Raw genomic sequence first — 19,029 nt, 5'->3', positions numbered from 1 at the left:
TGGCATTAGCCATGAGGTCCTTTGGTACAAGGCCCATTGCTTGAAGAACCACAGTAGCTGCTGTGGCTTTAGCATGCTTCTTATTAGGGCTGGCAAAGCTGGGCTGGTAAGCGCTTCCATTTATCAATACCTATTCAAGAAAAACATACAATTGGGCTGGTAAGGGCTTCCATTTCTCAATACCTATTCAAGAAAAACATACAATAAGAACAGCATCAAACTTTAATATCTATTAGCTTTGTATTTTTTTCACTAAATGCTAGAAAAGTAATTTACAAAAATATAACACCCATACTATGTAATAAAGCAAATTAATCTCAACCCCCAAAGAAGCAAATCATTTCGGAAAAGAGACTGCAAATTAAGTGCAGGTCTCCAAATTGAAGGGGTGGGGGGAAAAGCCTGATAAAAACTACTTAATTCCCCCCATGTTCCACTAGAAAGGATTAACAAATTATTCATCAAATTTTGCCCACATCTTTCCCTCCAACATTTTTTTAAAAAATCAACAGGTCATTTTTTAAAATGCCACCACTCTACCCACACATATACACATTCCCAACCCGCAAACATTAATCCTGTGATCATATGATGCTTACCCCTCACCCTCTAACATTAAGTCATAAAACTAATAAATGTATACAATTAATGCAGAAATTCATATTTACCCTAAAGAGAAAATGTTTGCGATGATCAGGGCCACTATCATGGACCAGGAGAAATTCAGGTGGTTGCCACCTTCTCTTATTACAGATTTCCATCAAGGCAGACACAGGATGTTTGCCTATACAGAAGAAAAAAAACGGTTATTAATTATCTCCACACCTGTGGCGACAAATTATGAATTCAAAGAGCGGGTGGGACAGGAGGATGTTCAAAAGTGTACTCTCACCTGACAGATCTTTCATGGCAGCAGAGAAGTTTCCAGACCTCTTTTGTGCTCTTTCTCCTACTGCAACAAGACCTTAAAAAAAAGAAAAAAATTTCAATTTATTCATTGAACATTTATGCAATGTTCACTGAATGAATCTCGACCCAGCATTTAAAACTGTAATAAGGCAAAACAACCACTCCCTCTATGTAGGAACCTGAATTGGTTCCATGGCTTCAAATACAATATTTAACACCCACCACTACCCTTGACTTCTATATAAACCTTGGTTTCTATTTTGCCCTTTCAATATATAAATCTCTATTTTGTATTCATATATCTCAATATTGGAAACTGCAAAATTAAAATGTTCCAAAAATACAAGAATTTAATATGTGAATACACATATAAATTGTCATAATTATCAACAACTGTGGGTCTGTTTCTTTGCAAGTTTAAATACTGGTGGCTAGTTGCAGATGATTTCTAAAGGTTTTCCATCCCTTTAAAAAAAAAAAAAAAATGAGGCTTAGTTTAAAAGTATGTTCTCCAAAAGGTGAGGATTTTAGACCAAAACAAAGTTTAAAAAAGAAAGAAAGGCTCTCTCATGGGTAAATGGACCCGTTTTTTCCTCGGGAAACAAGCCCTTTCTGACTTCAGATATGAGATGTACTCAAGAGATAGACTCAGCCTCACTTTCCAAAAGAAGTCTAGCTCTATTACCATCCAACAAGTAATACTTTCCATTTATCTTAGGGTGAATTCTTCAACCAGTTCTTTGCCAATTCTGCCACTATGCTTTCCCAAACCTAGGCCAACATGGATGCAACACTGCACAATTCCAAAAAGACTACTGCCTCAAATTACGCAATGCATCCAGATGTTTTCTTCCAATAAACCCCAAAGAATCCATTCAACTTAGATAAAGCAGTATAATGTCAATGTGACAATCAGTACAGTGTCTTCTCCTAATTTAAAAGTTTGAAGTAATGCCACATTAGGATGTTCTTGTGCTATTTCCAGCCTGCTTTTGATTATCAGGATTACAATGAATTCCCTCCAAATGGAATAAAATGGCAACACAGTATTCTTTGTGGGTGACAATGTAGAAATTCTAATAACAAAACCTTTTAAAAAATACATAATTTGGTCCGGGATAGTGGGTGTCCAAATTCATTAGGACAGCAATTTAATTGTAATCAAAGTTAAACTGAGGTTAATGCAAAGACAAGGAAAACAAATTCTAGTTTTAAATTTTCCAGTATTTAAAAATCAGGCTTAAACAGGCAGCCCAAGTGATTCTACCGGGGACCTTATTCCAAGGGAAGAAATGAAACAACTATCAGCAGTTGGTTTATTACTCTCCAGTCCCAACCCAACAGAACTCAATTACTGAGCTCAAAAAAAGGGACATGCAAAAAGGGTTTTGAAAATGAAGACTAAACAGCACTCTCTAATAGGAAATGAGATTCAAATCCTAGAAACAAAGACAAGCATATGTTCCTTCCCTGTCAGGGGAAAACAAATGGTAAATTCCATTTTTGACATATGAAATCTAACTGAAAGTTAAATCATATACTGCACACAACAAAGGTTGCCCTTGAAGCTCAAATTAGTGTTTCCAGCTGTATAAGCTTCTGAAAATGGGGGAAACTTTTTTTCCTAACAAAGAGCTTGGTATATACTGTAAGGAGTGCCTCCAGTTCCAGGTCACTGATAGCAAAAGAATATATAACAGTAATGAAACCCTAAATGTTAAAGGACGCATTAAAAAACATTCTAAAAACTTACCTTTTCGGTCTGTTTTAAAATCAACTAGGATAGGTTCCTTATTTCCTTCTTTGTTTTTTCCTAATCCTTCTCCTTCTCTCCAGCCCATTTTTCTCATCAAAACCGCTCCCATTCCTCCAGTTACTGGGGCTGCTCTTAAGAATTGATCCTATCCGAAGAAAGAAAGGTAAAATATCCGCATTTTATAGTTAGAATTTGACTACAAACTCAGTGTAACTTTTTCAAAAAAGAAATCTTATTTTACTTCTATATCTGTTGTAGCAATTAAATGCTTCTATACCTGTATACATACTGTAGTGTGTATGTTCTAATTATTTTCACATAAACATAACAGTATTTTGAAAGGCAAATAAATGGCAGTTTTAAAACAGTGGTCCTTGTGCCCCCGCCCTCCAAAAAAAAATTAGAACACTCCTGTTTTCGTCCACTATTTAGGGTCACTGGTATCTCTTCTTAGCTTGCAAAATAAAAAGAAGGCAATGTTAAAACAGTCAATAATATTAATTGTCCCAGGTGTACCTAGTTAATGAATAAAGCCCAGAAATCATTTAGAAATAGTTTGGACACTGAAGAAGTATACTTTTTTACCATCCAATTTTTCTCCCCGTTCTACTATAAATCAAGTATAAAGATTTTACTTAGAAATTCCCTACGAAGCAAAAGATAACCCTTTAAAATAAATTTACACAGTAAGAAATGGAAGACAATCACATAAAATACCCTGTAATTATACCAAACTGAATCTGAATTCTTTTAAAACCTAGCTTGATGTTAAAAGACTTTTAAAAAACTCCTTAAACGTTTACATACCTAGGCCTCGGTAGCAGCAGTGTTGTGAATAGTAGGGCTGGCACTGACCGGGGCAAGAAGACAGCTACAAGGATTTGGCCCTGAAACAAGTTTCCATACAGAGGGGTGAAAGTTCACAGGTTATTCTGTGAACAGTCATCTCTCTTGTATCCAACCCACTGAACCATAATTTCCATCAAAGCAGCAAACCACTTAATGTCATAAGATGCACAACCATATACATTAGCATGGTCAATAGTCATTTTCACACGTAAAGAAGTATGTGATGCCCCCTTTTAAAGGGCATCCATGTACATGTAACAAACCATCAAATTCTACTGTTGATCTTTATGGCCATTTTAAAAAAATTTATACCATCCATCTTCAAATCATGTTTTATTTCCCCTTGTTATTAAATATTTTAGATTTACATTCTCTAGCAAATATAAACAAAAGTCATTAACTTACCAACAGAGGGAGTCACAATTTTTAGTAGCTCTGCAAGAGGTATACATTTAATTAATTCCTCTATTGATGAGTTAATACTAAATTTTTAAAATCTTATTTTTATACAGTAATAAAACCGTATATACTGTTATTTTTTCCCAGCTTTTTAATTACATGCTGGGGAGAAAACATGCCAATGATGTGTGACTAGACATTAAGTCCAACAAGGTGCTCTGATGGAAGGAGGCAGCTGTGGAGGTAAAAACATACCCCTGGTTCAGTTCCTTATTTGGTGCAGGCCATGCAGTGTTGATGTATAAAGAGAAAAGTTAGCTGATGCTTGGATACCAACTGCCTTGTTGCTACACACCTAGAATGACTTTTACTTACTTCCAGGTTCATCCGCCCCTCTTTTCCAGGAAACACTCCTAAAAAAAAGGGCAACTGTGCAGAGTATAATACAAATCCCCAAGTAATGCATGTTTCCAATTTTGTTTTCATTCTCTAATATCTTCAAATGTTTCTTTATACCAGTGCTTATTACAGTTCACCAAAAAGCTAATTAGCCTAATGAGATCACAACAGCAAACAATATTCATCAGATCATGTCTGAATCATTTCATTCCAGAAAATAAAGCTTCTTTTAAATTGATAACCATTTTAAATGTTTTACTAATAAAACTTTTTTCATCTACAAATATACTGCAGAAAAATAGAAATACAAATACCCTGCAACAAACTAAAAAAGAACATGGACACTTGGCATTGCATGGGCTGTTAGGCTATAGCAAGGCAAGAAACACCAAATATTTGAAAAAGTTTTCTAAACGAAACAAGTAGACAGTTTTGTGCTATTCTGACAGTGAAGATGAATGTAAGGTTTTCTCCACATTTCTGCTCATTTTTATAAATGAAATATTCCTGCCCTAATTGGTATTAGCAGCAAATATTCTCCAGTAACATACAAAAGGAAGCTTTCCCGAAAGTACTGCTTTCTTCCATAATTATTTAAAAATTTGGTCTTTATCTCATAAGAACTGTCAAAAATGACTTAACTTACACTTTAAATGATGTAAATTACGTACAATCTGTCAACTGTCTAGAAGACTAGACATTAAAAAAAATTAAGGGGAAGTTTATAGGGCACCAGTTTAATCATTTTGTAAAAGTTATGTTTGTCTGTAGCATTATGGATCAGAACTTCTTTGCACAAATGAAGACCGACATTTTGAAATGGAATCACCTTCTAAAGTTTCTACCTAATTATTGCTATGTCTAAACATCCATAAGCTTCAGTTCTAACTTTCTAAAGTATGAAGTACTCAGCTTCAACATTATATAGTCTTAAAGAATTAAAATCGTTAAATAGATGTACATCTGTAATTATTCCCAATGAGATGAAAGTCATTTTTCAAATACTACATGAGTCACTTTCATATTTTAAATACTGTAATATGAGTCCAAAATTATTTCAGGCTTAAAAATCTTTTGCTAGATTTCATCTTTTTTTGCCAACACCAACCCATAGTAAACTACATAAGCTGTAATTTTTTCAATTAGACTGTGTACTTACATAGGTATGTATGTTAGTGCAACTATTTCTCCCCCTCCAAAAAAGGGGGCAAAATGAAGATATGCTTTGTATTAATTTATTAATAAGATCACCAGAGAGAATGCTATCAAAATTGGAAAAAGTTATGAGATTAAAAGGTCTGAAGCAACCAAAAATCTGCTTTTTTAGAAATTCAGTTCCCTGGCACTCACAGCAGTTTCCCACCGTCACATTAGTGATCATCACTTTGCGAAGCAGTAAGAAGGCACTTGAAGACTGAAATTCCAAGTAATTACTTGCCCATGATCACAAAAGGAGTCAGGAGCACAGCGGGATAAAGAAACTTCCCATCCATGAGACCATACAGCCTCCCAGTTTCAGCACTGCTTATGCTGCCTGTACTCCTGAAACAAATTTCCCCATCACCCATCCAACCAAGCCACATCCCTTCACCAGAATCCATTTCTTCAGAAAGCCCTTAGTAACCACCTAAGACTCCCCCAGCACTGAGGCAGCCGTAGGTGGGGTTCACACGTCTCACTGCAGGAATCTGAAACCAGGAGCACCTACATCTTCACAGCACGAGGCGTCCGTCCTCTCCCTTGAATTTAGGTCTTACAAATCCTGTTTTTTCATGAGATCAGTGGTTCTCCAATTGAGCCTGTGGATCACCAGAGGCCACCAGGGCCTAAATGGTGGTCCACGAATAGTATTCTCCATCCCCACCCCGCCCCCGATTCACCACCCTTCAGCACCACCCACCCCACACTTCAGCCACCCTCCCCCAGCCTTCCAGTCCCCTGGCAAGACCACCACATGCAGCACTAGTACTGGGGCCTCCCAACCACTTGCTGTAACCAACAGCTGATAACCATGGGGATTAGAGATCACAACGGGAATGAGGAATGGGGGCCACGGGAGCTTACAGGGGGGCGCAGGCACTGAGGAAGAGGGAAAGAAGGGCATAGGAATAGAGGAATGGAAAATCAGGTGGCAGAGGGCTCTTGGGGGGCAGTGATTCACCAAAAATAAACCTGTAATAAAGTATCCCATGATGAGAAAAAATCTGAGAACCACTGCTTTGCAATCATTAGATTAGCTGTCCAACAGGAACTGAGGAATATTCTGAACGGCACCTGAGATACAGTGTTAGCATTCAAAACACAATTTAAAAGAACCACCCCCACAAAACCCAGCAGCAATAATAAAAATAACCTCAGGATATAAACTGAGTGGCTCTTGAGCCATAGTTATCATTTGCCACTGCCTCATGAATCAGGTCCATCTTCAGTGTCCATCCTGGAGTATATACACATAGCAAATTTATTCATGAACTTTGGTTAGATTCACTGGGCTCTTCGTGCATTTTTAATAAAACATTTTCTTAAAAATTTTAACTTTGTACTTGGACACTTTTGTATGTGTGTATGTCGTGTACCTTTTTAATCCAGGCTTGGGCCCCGGTATTGGCCAACTGTTCTTGTGTCAGAACCTGTACTCCTGTACTTCCTGTGAACTGGCCGGGAATAGAGTTCAGCTGAGCCCAGGCATCGATCTGAAAAAAAGAGGAGGTCTCCATTAAGTAAAATCACTTACCAGTTAAAATTCCACTGGTATTAATTTAGTTCCCCAAATGAAATGGTTTACTAAGTTCCTGAAAAGGCTAAATAGCAGACTTAAATACTCAAATTTAAAAAACAATACTCTTCATTTGTACATATTTAAAATTGTTTTCCTAAACACTTTAAAGCAGCAGTTCAGTAACTGCTCAGTGGATCCCATTCGTAACAAAATTTGAGATGTATCTCTAATAACTAAAAAGCACAGCTGTAACTCAAAGTATCACAAAGATACATGCAAAATCCAGAAAATCACTCATATGGCAAAGGATCCTTGCCCTCTTGCTTATATAGCTCATAAAAGCATTCTATTTGTCAACAACCTGAACTTTTACTTTCTTTGAAGTGTTATAAATCTGGGATAACCTCTAGATATATGCTTGGAGAGTAATAAATATAGGAAATTGTTCACTCACTGTGATGGTTAAAGAATTGGCTGTCATTAATTCAAAGTATGTTTACTGAACACCTGGTATTGTCAGGCAATGTATTTTCTATTGAACATGTACTTGCTGTTTCTATATATCAGCCATAGAAAGGGAGAGATCTGGAGCAGCTGTCCAATGTTATAAACATAGACTCTGGATTCAGAATGCCTAGGCTTGGATCCCAGTTCCCCTACTTACTAGTTTTGTGACCCAGAGCCGCATTTACTTTTTTTTTTTTTTTTTTCCCCTGGCCGTGCCTGCTGCATGCAAAAGTTCCCCAGCCAGGGATTGAACCCACTGCGCCCACAAGAACTCCCATTTAGCCACTCTTCACCTGTCTCCTCAGGTGAAAAAAGTAAACTCCTACATCTCAAAGGGCTATTATAGGCACTTAGCTATTTTTATACCCCAGATTATAAACTCTATGAAGGCAGGTACTTTTGCTATTTTATGCTTTCAAGAAAAAGCTCCTCTCCCACAGTAAACATTTACTGAAGTACCAAGCCCCAAATTGCTTTCACCTAAAGTAAGCTAGATGGATAAATGATTTCTTTAGTTCTTCAAGGACCTACATGTCAACAGCATGCCACAGACTTGGCTTATGGCACAACCCTCTAGTTAGTGAGATAATCATTTAGACATTAAAACTGCTACATACCCGTTCCTGAGCACGATTTAACATGCTCATCGCTTCAAGGTCAAATGCATTCTCGCTGAGTCTTTTCTGAGCAAGTGCCCGCTCACTCATTGCTGTAGAGATGTCCACAGGCTAAGAAAGAAAACACAGGTACTTATATCAAATTACAATTGACCCCAGATTCTGAAAAATACTATCTTTAGTTGCTACATGTCAAGAACAGTAATAGCTTTATATATTAAAATTTTGTAAAGTAGGGAGAAGACTCAACAAAGTACAATAACCTTGGAAAACAGACAAGGATTGTTTAAGGTAAGTTACAAAGTATCAGGCAGCAGCTGAACCCAACCCAAAACCTGACTACTTTCATCTTATTTTCTACATCAAATTACAATCAGAAAGTTCAATGAAAAACTTAAAAATCTCTAACCATCACTAACAAAATACGTATAATACACTGAGAATTATTTAAACTATTAATTTGGTAACTCAGCAGTTTTCATCTTACCCTATTTACAAGGCATGACCCTCAGAAGCAATTAGCAAGGTTCTTAAATTAGCAAGCAGAAAACCACTATCATGTCAAAAATCTTTCCTTTACTTGCCTGCACATCTTTTCACCTATTTGCAGTTGTTCACATATTATGGTCTTAAGAACTCAGTTTCCTCAAAGAGTATGTTCACTATATAAATAAATGTTTTGTTTTCAGTTTATATACATTTATGATGGAAGTTCCTGTGGGAGTACCCAATTTTAATGTCAATTGAAACACTTAAAATGTCTTTGCTTTTTAAGATGTTTCATAACGTCCAGGAAAAATTTTAAGGGTAATCTTTAGAGCAACTTCCCTATTGGTCAAATTCGTGGAAGGCTTATTAACCACAGAGGAGGAAAAAAACCATCAAGTATCTGATGCTTTTCATTCTAACACTGAGAGCTCAGGTTGATTTGCATCAACTCACCAATCCTTAATATTTGCTTTTCTTCTAACACAACCCATTAATATTTTCTAGTTATTTTACCCAAGAAAATTCATTTTTGGAAAATGCTTATCTGCCATGAGGTTTTCCTAAATTCATATACAAAGACTAATCAGTAGCTACTGCATGGATGTAATAAATATAAGTCAGTAAAGTAAGTTAACAGCTAAGGAGTTTTTTTTAATTAAAAAAGAAAGGCTAGCTGTAGTCTAACTGTGGAGTGTGTATGAAATAACTTATTTAAAAATAAGGCCTATAGAGAAGGTATATGACTATGAGAGAATAATTCTATCTCACACAAAAGGAAGATTACCAATCTTCTTTCTTTTTCCTATCTTCAGAAGCCCATAAGCACTCCATCATTTAGTTATTTTGCTAAAATCTCCAATAATTTTCCTTTAGCAAAATTATTTTTTTCCCCACAAGGTAACCAGAAGAGATTTTTATGAATTTGCTTTCTTTTTTAAAAGCTAAATTAAACTGCATTCTGTATTTATTAGACTGCCTACAGACCTCATTAATGAAAGAGTTTAATTTTTCAGTCAACTTAATATATCATCCACACTAATTAGACTATTTCGGGGGCTTATATGAACCAGACAGAAACACTAAGAAACTTAGTTGGTTCACTTTTCACTTCTATTATAATTCTGATCACCTGCTGGGACTTTAAAATAGGAACTTTTAGGTCAAAATTTACATTTCTTTTGCCTATCATATATTTCCTAAAACTATCAGGTATGGCCTTTGATGTCATTTTTGAACACCCACCAAATATATCCCAAGTACAGTCCATTAACTTTGCCAGAATTACTTTGGGTTTCATACTTGTCTACAATCTACATGTTAGGTAGGGTATTTAAGTATAAATAATAGGTTTTTACCCTAAGAAGTGGAGACTCAGAGTAGACACTAGGGAAAATGTACTTACCCACCACCCTGAGCTCTGATACCCCAATTTCCGACTATAAACTAGCCATAAAAATGTAGTTAGGATGGCGCTGAAAACTCCCACTTCTCTAGAATAAAATTAAGTCTTCCCAACTGAAAAGCAGATTAACATACCTATCTGTAAATTCATCCTGCTGAAAACACTTTATATCATCATACATTTTTCTCTTTAAACCTTTATTATGGGGGTAATCTAAATACGTTATCATTTATCCTCGGGGGAAAACTTCATTCAAGTCTCAGTAATATTATATGTTAAATTCACATCTCACTTTGAAAGGAATTTTTATTTATTTAAATGATATTTATTTAATAGAGCAACAATGACATTTAGTATAAATTTATTTTAGATAAAATTACAAGTAGTTTTTTCCTGAGGCAATACAACTTCCATTTTTTCCAACAGTCTTACCAAGTGAGCTACAAGTTCATTTCAAAATTTTATTACCAAATAGTAATTTGACTGTTAATTTCATATTCGCTCTTTTTAATGTGAAGAAATAGCCTCGAAATAAAATCAATCATGATTATCTTAATCTCTTAAGAATCCTTAAGAGTTTATCAAAAAGCATGTTTCCAGTTTTTAAGTTAACTCAGGATATGCAATAAAAAGCCAACTATAATCCCCAAAGCATTAATATCCAGAGACCAAATGTTACGAACCAGTATTAAAACACTCATAAAATATCACAGCTACCCTTTAGAACAGCACTGTCCAATAGAATTTTCTACAGTGATACCTAATGTGCCCTTGAAATGCAGCTAATGCAATTGAAGAACTGATTTTTCAGTAAATCACTTAATGACTACTATACTGGATTATATAATGGGTTTTTTTGTGTGTATACAGCATATAGGACTACACTATACAGCAGAGCTTTAGTCTTAATTATCTTTTAATGTTGCTCAAAACCAGTAATGTGCAAAAGATACCAAAACGATGCTAACAGTTTTAGAAGGCTAAGAACTAGGGAAAAAATAACCTTAAATCTTATACTGTTATTATCAGGCTATCATCAACAAGCCTTATTTGTTTCCATTAATACATGATAGACTTTCTATCTAATGTATAGTAATATTCTAGGTATTATGATGGGGGAAATATTTAATTTCCTTTTCCCTAGGACTTGTTCTAAAAGGTGAAATCCACATAAAAAGAGTGTCTTAACTTATAATTTCAGTTTTCACATTAATAAAAATCTGCCCAAATTATTTCACCTATTTCAAGAACACAGAAGATTACTACTTCCATAACCTAAAAAGTTGTCAGGAGTAATGAAATACATAATGTAACTGACACCATGTAACACGCATTTTATGGCCTAAGTTGTAATTGTGTACCTTCTTTATCATCCTCATTTAAAAAAAAAATCCTTCTAAATCAATTTACTTCCCCTCTTTGTTAACCCGACTGTTTATATAAATGGAACAATTACTTTCAGTATTTCTTACAAAGTCAATGAAAATGCATAGAAGAACTGAAATGTGTTATTAGAAGGTGGTTAGTTAGGTAAGGAAAATAATCCCTATAATAGGCAAATTATTTTCTACATCGGTAATTACAGGTATCTCAAATTAAAAGACGGTAGTAAAGGAAAACTAATTGTAAACAAACGCAAGAAAGAAAAAGCACCCGACACCTGCATTTAAAACATGTCTTAAAAATATTTCGCAAAAACCAATAAAATACAAAGAGGTTCATTTAGAAAAATGACAACTATATAAACAAAAAACACACTAAATGCCTCAGTCGTTAGGTGGCTTGATTGGTTTTAAAAAGTGAATTATGAATCTTTTTAATATTTCACATATAATTCTCTAGTGCAACTCTTAACTTACACATTTAATTTACATGAATTGTAACAAGAAATAAATAACCCATTAAATGGTTCAACAAAATTCCATGTTAATCACCCAAGGGAATCTAAGGAGATTAAGACTGAATAAGGAAGGCTGTACTGAACACATTCTAGCACTGCCAGGACCTAAGTTTCATTTTCATTTAAATTTTTTATCTTACCTCGAGAACTCAGCTTTCCTAAAGTTTAAAAATTTAGAAGCTTCCAAATGTTAGGGAATTATAGCTCCATTGGAATGTGGAAATAATTCTTCAGTAATAACAAATCAAGCACAGCTGCCAGAGACAAAAACTGCCCCTAATACGTAAGCAATCACCAGACCTTAATGGCAACCTACCTCTGGACATTTATGATAGTAAACCCAAGGACATTTTTTTGTCAGAGATTGTATATGTATCTTCTGCCCAATAAGCTTCTGCTAAACTTATTACCGAGAATTAATGCCCCCGAGGATAATTTTTTAACTGTTTCCAGCATTTTTGATTTCACTGTTTATAAATCAAATTCACACAAATATGGCCAAAGTTCTGCAGTTACCCCTTACTGAAGATGATGCTGGTTGGCTTCTGGGTAGGAAGATGATGCTATAGCAGAAGGGCACACAGTCTGATGAGTTGATATTCCATAAGATAGGGATTTATGTTGATCCATCCACGTCTAGCCTCTCAAACTTACGTCAAAGAGCACTCATGTGCAAAACAATTGGTGGGAGCAAAGCTGAGATCAAATCAGTAAATTTGCCTAACTGTTTTATGCTCAAAATTGAAGAACCACAAATTCAATTTATATTTATTAAAATGAAAAAGACTGACAAATTAAAAAAATTTAAATATTTGCTTAAAATATTGATATTTAGAAGAACTTTCCTTTTACTCTTCCAAGTCTTTATTTCAACCCCTGATAGGGAATCAAAAGAAATCAATGCTCCCATAAAATGTCACCACAGTACCCAGAACATTAATCTTACAATTATTTGTAAGATACAGCTAAAGGACTGGAACTAAACGTTCTACATTGTGAACATTTCCTCTAGTGTTTACTATTACCGCTAGGTGGTAATACAGAGACCTGAAAGCAAAAGCAAACTTCTGTCCCTTTTCTTCCTAAAATTTTGGGATTGTTTTCCTTGAAGTGAAAGTTAACATACATATTTTTTGAGTCTAATCTTCTAAAAAGCTAGCTTAGAGTTGTGATATCAACTAGTTGTATCTATCCTAGTCACGGGAGAAATGTGCTTCATGGAAAGAAATTTTTCCCTTCTGCTTTTAATAAGAAGCTACTTAATTACTACTCTCCCCTGAGATCTCTTTGGAATAATTCCTCTCAAGTTTTCATTAGAATCTGACAACCACTATTAATGACAGACAATGTAAGGCACCACAATTTCAGTGTTAAGACTGAAAATGGCTGAAGACTGAAATATATGTATTTATTTACCCTCAACCAAAATGAAGCTATTACCAGGATTCATTCACCAAGCACTTTCCCCATGTTCAACTGAGGTTAAAATAGTTATGGTCACTTATCTTCTCAGGAAAATCCCTGGGAATTATTCATATTTATAGGATTTCACTCCACTGGAAAATTTCTCACATGAATAATTCCACCATGTTTTCCGTTAAATACTTAAATCTTCAAGAAATTACTAAAAAAGCATATGTATCAGAATGTCTAAGTCTGTTCAGCCCCTCTTATCATGGTTTTTATTCACCTACTACAAGATTTAAGTCAATTGCAAACTGTCAGTTAATCTTTCCCTTTTGAGACACACAGGTAGCCTAATCTGGGAATTAGCAACTGAGCTACTCAACTAGCTTCACTAAAATATTCTCCAAACAAGCTCTCTCTCCCCCAGCTGGTGAAAGTATAACTTGCTTCAACTGTTGAATCCATATAAATATAGATCATCAATAGTTATTGTAAGTTGCATTGGCTAGTTATGTCCAGCTTGAATTGTATAGATCTTGCTTTTCAAGTTTAAAAAAAACAAAAAAACAACACTGTGAAGATGTAGCCTGTGAACAGCTCAGGGGAAAAAAAAATACTATCAAAGTTTCTGATTTGGGTTCTGTTCACTTTTGATTTTATAAAACAGGATTTGCTTAGTTTTAGTACCGGAGGTGTTTACTGGACGGTGATGATATGGCCAATAAAGGGAAACCTGAAGGTGAAGGGTACAGGTCTCTCTGACCTACATATCCCAGAACGGCAAGGAAAGAACTGGGGAAGAACTCCCACATTGTAAGGGCGTCAGATATCCAAATGTCTGGGCTTCAGAAACCATGGGTAAAAGGTGATGACTAGTCTATGGTATCATTTAAAACTCCCACCCCCCTAGTAAGTCTCCACCCTCCCAGATCCCCCAAGCGTGATTTTGCACAACAAGTTAAATAAAAGTAAACTGTTTATTAAAAGATACAGCAAAGGTACAGATACAGAGATACATACAAAGATACAGATATATATATATATTTACATATATATACAGTCTTGCTGTTTTCATGTGCACTATATTTAGCAGCACATTATTTAAAAAGGCGGCATTTTAATGGGGCTGTTTTGACACTTGGCATTATTACTGCGTCATTTTGACAAGATACAACTATAGCCTCCTGGAAATTTCAAGGTGTGAATTCCACTTCTCCAACTTTTAATAGTAGCAAAAAGGGGAAGGAGAAGGGAAATGGAATACCAAGGCTGAGCATTAGGTTAAACACAAGAATCCAAATGGGGCCAAGGTAGCACAGGGACGGGAAAATGATTAAAATTAAAGGCTATCTGACAAACAACCCAGAGAAATAGCAAGAAACCATTATTTTAGGGCAGTTGGCTATGTATCCAAGATGCTCACATCAGCCTACAATGACCTTTTTCAATCCAGTTCTTGTGTTGAACCTGAGGATCTGCCTCTCTGCTCAATCCCTCCACCCAATTAATTTGCTACCACCAAAATCTAGAGCTATAGAGCCTTGAAGCAAAACGGGAAGCTAAATAGTTGTACCTTGGGCTACCTTCCCACAAGTGCAAGGAGGGCCCAATGTTGGGTAGGGATGTGATAACACTGTTCTCTGCAATTCGATGCTTTTCACTTTGTGGCTTGGTTCCACAAAGTGAATTGCATCGAGTTACTGTCAAATGAGAAGCTGCGGGTTGTTTCATCTGTCGTCTAACCCGGCCCTGCCGTTTAACCCGGCCCTAAGAAGAGTGAAACAGAATCCAAATCAGATATAAAATAACAATAAAATGCAGATACAGGAATATTTTAAAAAAAGACATAATATTCATCTTACTTACCTCAGAGGGCAAACTGCTGCTGAAAACATTATCATCATCTTTGTTTTCTTCACCGTTTTTCTCTACAGGAACCCATTCTCCATAAACACTATCTGCTTCCTTTTTTCGATGTTGAGATCCAGATGACACAGGGAATTCTTTTGTTAATGTTACCTGGCTTTTTGGTGGAGTTGGCTTTGCCGCTGCAATCTAAAAAAATAATGGTGTTCTGTATTAAAACTCAACAGTTTTTCAACATAACTTGAAAATGACTATATTATTTCTCATAGTATTTAACCTAAACTAAAAACTAAAATCCATCTGAGTTTTACTTAAACAGTTCCACAAGTTGTGCCGTTTCACCAGTCTATAAACACCAGTACTCACATTAAGATTGAAAAAAATAGGTTTGGGTTCACTGAGTTTAAAGGGATGATGATAAAAAGGAGGTTCTTCTTCCTCTTCATCCGAAACATGAGGCTTATTCACTATCACATCATCATCTTCTTTACTCTGTGCGATCTGTTTGCATTTCTTAAAAAGTAAAAACAAACAAAAGATAAATCTTACACTTTATGTACAGTAAAAGTAATTTCTTAAAAGACTCAAAACCACACAACATCAACTTCCAAAAGTTAAACAAGATTACTAAGTTACAAATAGGTAACTTAGCTTACTAGCTATTATTTAAACACACTCTAGCTGATCAGTCAGTCAACAACATTTATTGAGCACCTACTATGTGCAGAGCACTGTACTGGGCACTGTCCGGGGAATACAAAAAAATAAAGTAAAAGACATGGTCCCTGCTCTCAAGGAGCTTACAATCTAGTTCAAGAGACAGAATACATACACATGAGATAACTGAGGAACGCTTTTACAGAGCAACACAATTAACAAGTGCAAACTGATATAATACAAACTGAGTACATAAGTGCTGAAAGAACAAAAGCTTAAGAGAGAATAGAATCAGGCAGAATCTGATAATCAAGGAATAGTCCTTGAAGAGTTCTAAGCCAGATTTTCATAGTTAAGAACAAGGATTAGCACAGAAAGGGAAAAAAAAGTCACCCAATCAGGTGGAGGTGAGAAAAAAACTTATTAGAAGGGACAAGAGTGCTGAAGATGAGGCTAAAATACTTAGGGAAACACTAAGTGTTCACAAGGTTTTAGATAAGGAGCTTGGATTTGTTAGCAAGCAATAGAAGCCTTCACTAGGTCCTTAAACTTAAAAAGTTGTAATTCATACCTAATAAATCTAAGTGAGGAAACAGATTAAGAAACTATATGATCCCCAAATGTATGGCAAAATAAAATCTGAAACACTTGCAATTGGTTTAGACATTAGCATGTCTTTCCGTAAATGTTTTTGAGGGTCGAGTGTCTAAAGGAATAGAACTAAAGAATGGAAAATAAGGCATGATGGAGAGGGTACAACTGATGAGGTCTGACACATAAAGCAAAGTCAGTTCCTTCTTGAGAAGCAAAGGAACAGACTCCATTACCTGGCTTTATAAAAAGGTCAGAGTAAATTTGAGTGGACTTGTCTCTATACAAGCAGTAGAATTTGTCACATCCCTTATCAATTGAAAATATTTTAATAGGATAAAAAGCTCATTTAGCCAAAAACACAGAGTATACCAAGCTTGTAACCAAAAGGAACAGAATATATTGACAGTGGCAGGCTGGCATAAGGCTAGCCAATAACAAGTTTCAATATCTGAAACAGTGTGGTATTTCTGGATCCTAGCAGCAATATTTCAGCGTCCTCCAAAAAAAAAAAAAAAATTTAATAAACAAAGCCAAAAGACAAAAAAAAAAAGCCTCAATTGAAAATATCAAATTCTTAAAAACAAAAATAAGTGTGTTTAAAATATATATGTTACTGCCAAAACCCGAACCGCAGGAAGAACTGATAATGGCCGGCCATTATCACCAATGGCTGGTACCAAACAGCCAAAACCCGAAATGTTGATGCGAAAGAAGTTCCTTTCAGGCAATGGCCAGCTATTCTCATTAATTTCCAAGCTCCGGTGGCAAAAGATCATTTCTGAAGATTGTCTGTGTCTTTGCGTATATGCAGTACACTCGTGGCGATCAGTGAACACGTCGTGAATGGAAACGAAACTGTAGGCGAGCTTCTGCGTGTTGCTCACTCAACACCTCCTCCATTCAAACGAACGGTCCCACTCCTCAGTCAGTTTGGCTTCTAAAACTGGAAAGCAAAAGTAATGGGAAGTAACTTTTAGCTAGCGGAGCTTAGCCATCCCGGATAATGGCCTGCTAAACAGAGCTTCTGCCGCTGCCACATCTGTATTTCGGGTTTTGGCCACTCGGTGCCAGCCATTATCAGTTCAGCCCACAATTCGGGTTTTGGCACGCTCCAGAGTCAACATCACTGGAATAATCCATTTAAAAATGAAAACAAATTCTGTCTAGCTTACCTCAGTTAGTTCTTCTATAGTTGCTCCTCCTGACTTTTTAGCAACTTTTTCTTCTATTGTAGGTGGAGGTGCAGGCTTTAAGTTTGGCGGTAAAGGAACACCAGCCTTAGCACACATGGCAGCTGCATTAGCTTTGGCTATTTCAAGTAACTGAGCCTTATCTGCAAGAGAAAAAATATAAAAGCAGTTTTCCTAAAAGGCTGTACATTTTGTATTAACCAAAGCTTTACATGCTAATGAAATTAAAAGGCATCAATTTTCTGCCCTAACTTAACAGTTCTAATGAAATCGCTATCTCAAAAGTTTTTAGGAAAATGCCTCATTATTTAAAAGAGAATTAAATCCATTTTGCTTCCCACTCAAATATCATACAATAGCTCAATTATACAACCATAATGATCTCCCTGCCACACATTCTAAGACACACATCTGCCAAAGCTGACTTTATTTTCCAAAACTATCATGCCTTTCAATTACTTTCCTTCTAATCTCTTGACATTTTAAATCACTCTGAGTCCAACTTCAAAACTGCCACCTCTTCAATTAACAAGTCTTAGGTCAGAATTTAACACCCCTCTCCAACGGGCTCCCAAAGTGCCTAATCTATACCAGCAATTATAGCAATCATCACATTCCGCTCTTCTGGCAGTTTGACTATTTGGTAAAAGACACATATGCATTGTATCTGTGTCTCCTCTACTAACTTGTAATCACTCCAGGAATTACAAACTGCTCCTCTGCTTTGAATAAAAAAAGAACTCAGAAGGTATTTGTTAACTAAATGCATTCTCCCTTATTGTTAAGATCTTTTTCTTTAGACAACTCTGACCTAGAAATGTCCAATCCACAGGGATAATGGTAAATTACCCACTATTATTACAGAAGTCATCATGCATTATCCATCAAGTTGTAATCACCTCTGCACACTTTTTTAAATTAGGGGAAGAAAATAACATTTCATTTTTAAAATAAGGCAGATTACTGAAATCACTTTAATAAATGTCACTTTATTTTCCTAACATTATAGCCACCCAGGTAAATAACTTCCCAGATGCAAAATTTACCATTCTGTTCCATTTACCCATTATACCAATCAGAATTATCTTTGTAAACATTTAACAGTACTGTATTGCCATTTTAAGACATGTAACTTATTTAAAAGGAAACATCTCAGGTTTATTTGCAAGAATCTACGTTGGGAACACATACAATAACAATCTGAACAGATACTAGCCTTGTCTTTAACTGAATTTCTACTTGCCATTTTTAGTTATGGAACATGGTTTGAGCAAAACAAAAAATTCAAGTATGGAAATAATCTTGTTCTAACACACTCCAAAGCAGGTCTTTTAAACATTAATTACAAATGTACTTGTTTCCACATTTT

At 35.7% G+C, this 19,029-nt stretch overlaps 2 protein-coding genes across 2 annotated transcripts in view; one reads left to right on the top strand and one right to left on the bottom strand.

Annotated features, from left to right (window-relative positions):
• SON (SON DNA and RNA binding protein) overlaps positions 1–19,029 on the bottom strand; it is a 31,350-nt gene that overhangs the window by 831 nt on the left and 11,490 nt on the right. Inside the window, 9 exon segments of the mRNA XM_047795721.1 lie at positions 2–130; positions 669–784; positions 893–964; positions 2,663–2,810; positions 6,889–7,005; positions 8,156–8,266; positions 15,220–15,408; positions 15,586–15,732; positions 17,643–17,803. Of these exon segments, the coding sequence (XP_047651677.1) occupies positions 2–130; positions 669–784; positions 893–964; positions 2,663–2,810; positions 6,889–7,005; positions 8,156–8,266; positions 15,220–15,408; positions 15,586–15,732; positions 17,643–17,803 (1,190 nt within the window).
• DONSON (DNA replication fork stabilization factor DONSON) overlaps positions 1–19,029 on the top strand; it is a 37,398-nt gene that overhangs the window by 11,612 nt on the left and 6,757 nt on the right. The gene's annotated exons all lie outside the window — the stretch shown is intronic.

Source organism: Phacochoerus africanus, chromosome 1 (genome assembly GCF_016906955.1).
Source record: "Phacochoerus africanus isolate WHEZ1 chromosome 1, ROS_Pafr_v1, whole genome shotgun sequence".
Taxonomy (NCBI): domain Eukaryota; kingdom Metazoa; phylum Chordata; class Mammalia; order Artiodactyla; family Suidae; genus Phacochoerus; species Phacochoerus africanus.
This window is presented reverse-complemented; position numbering and strand designations above follow the sequence as displayed.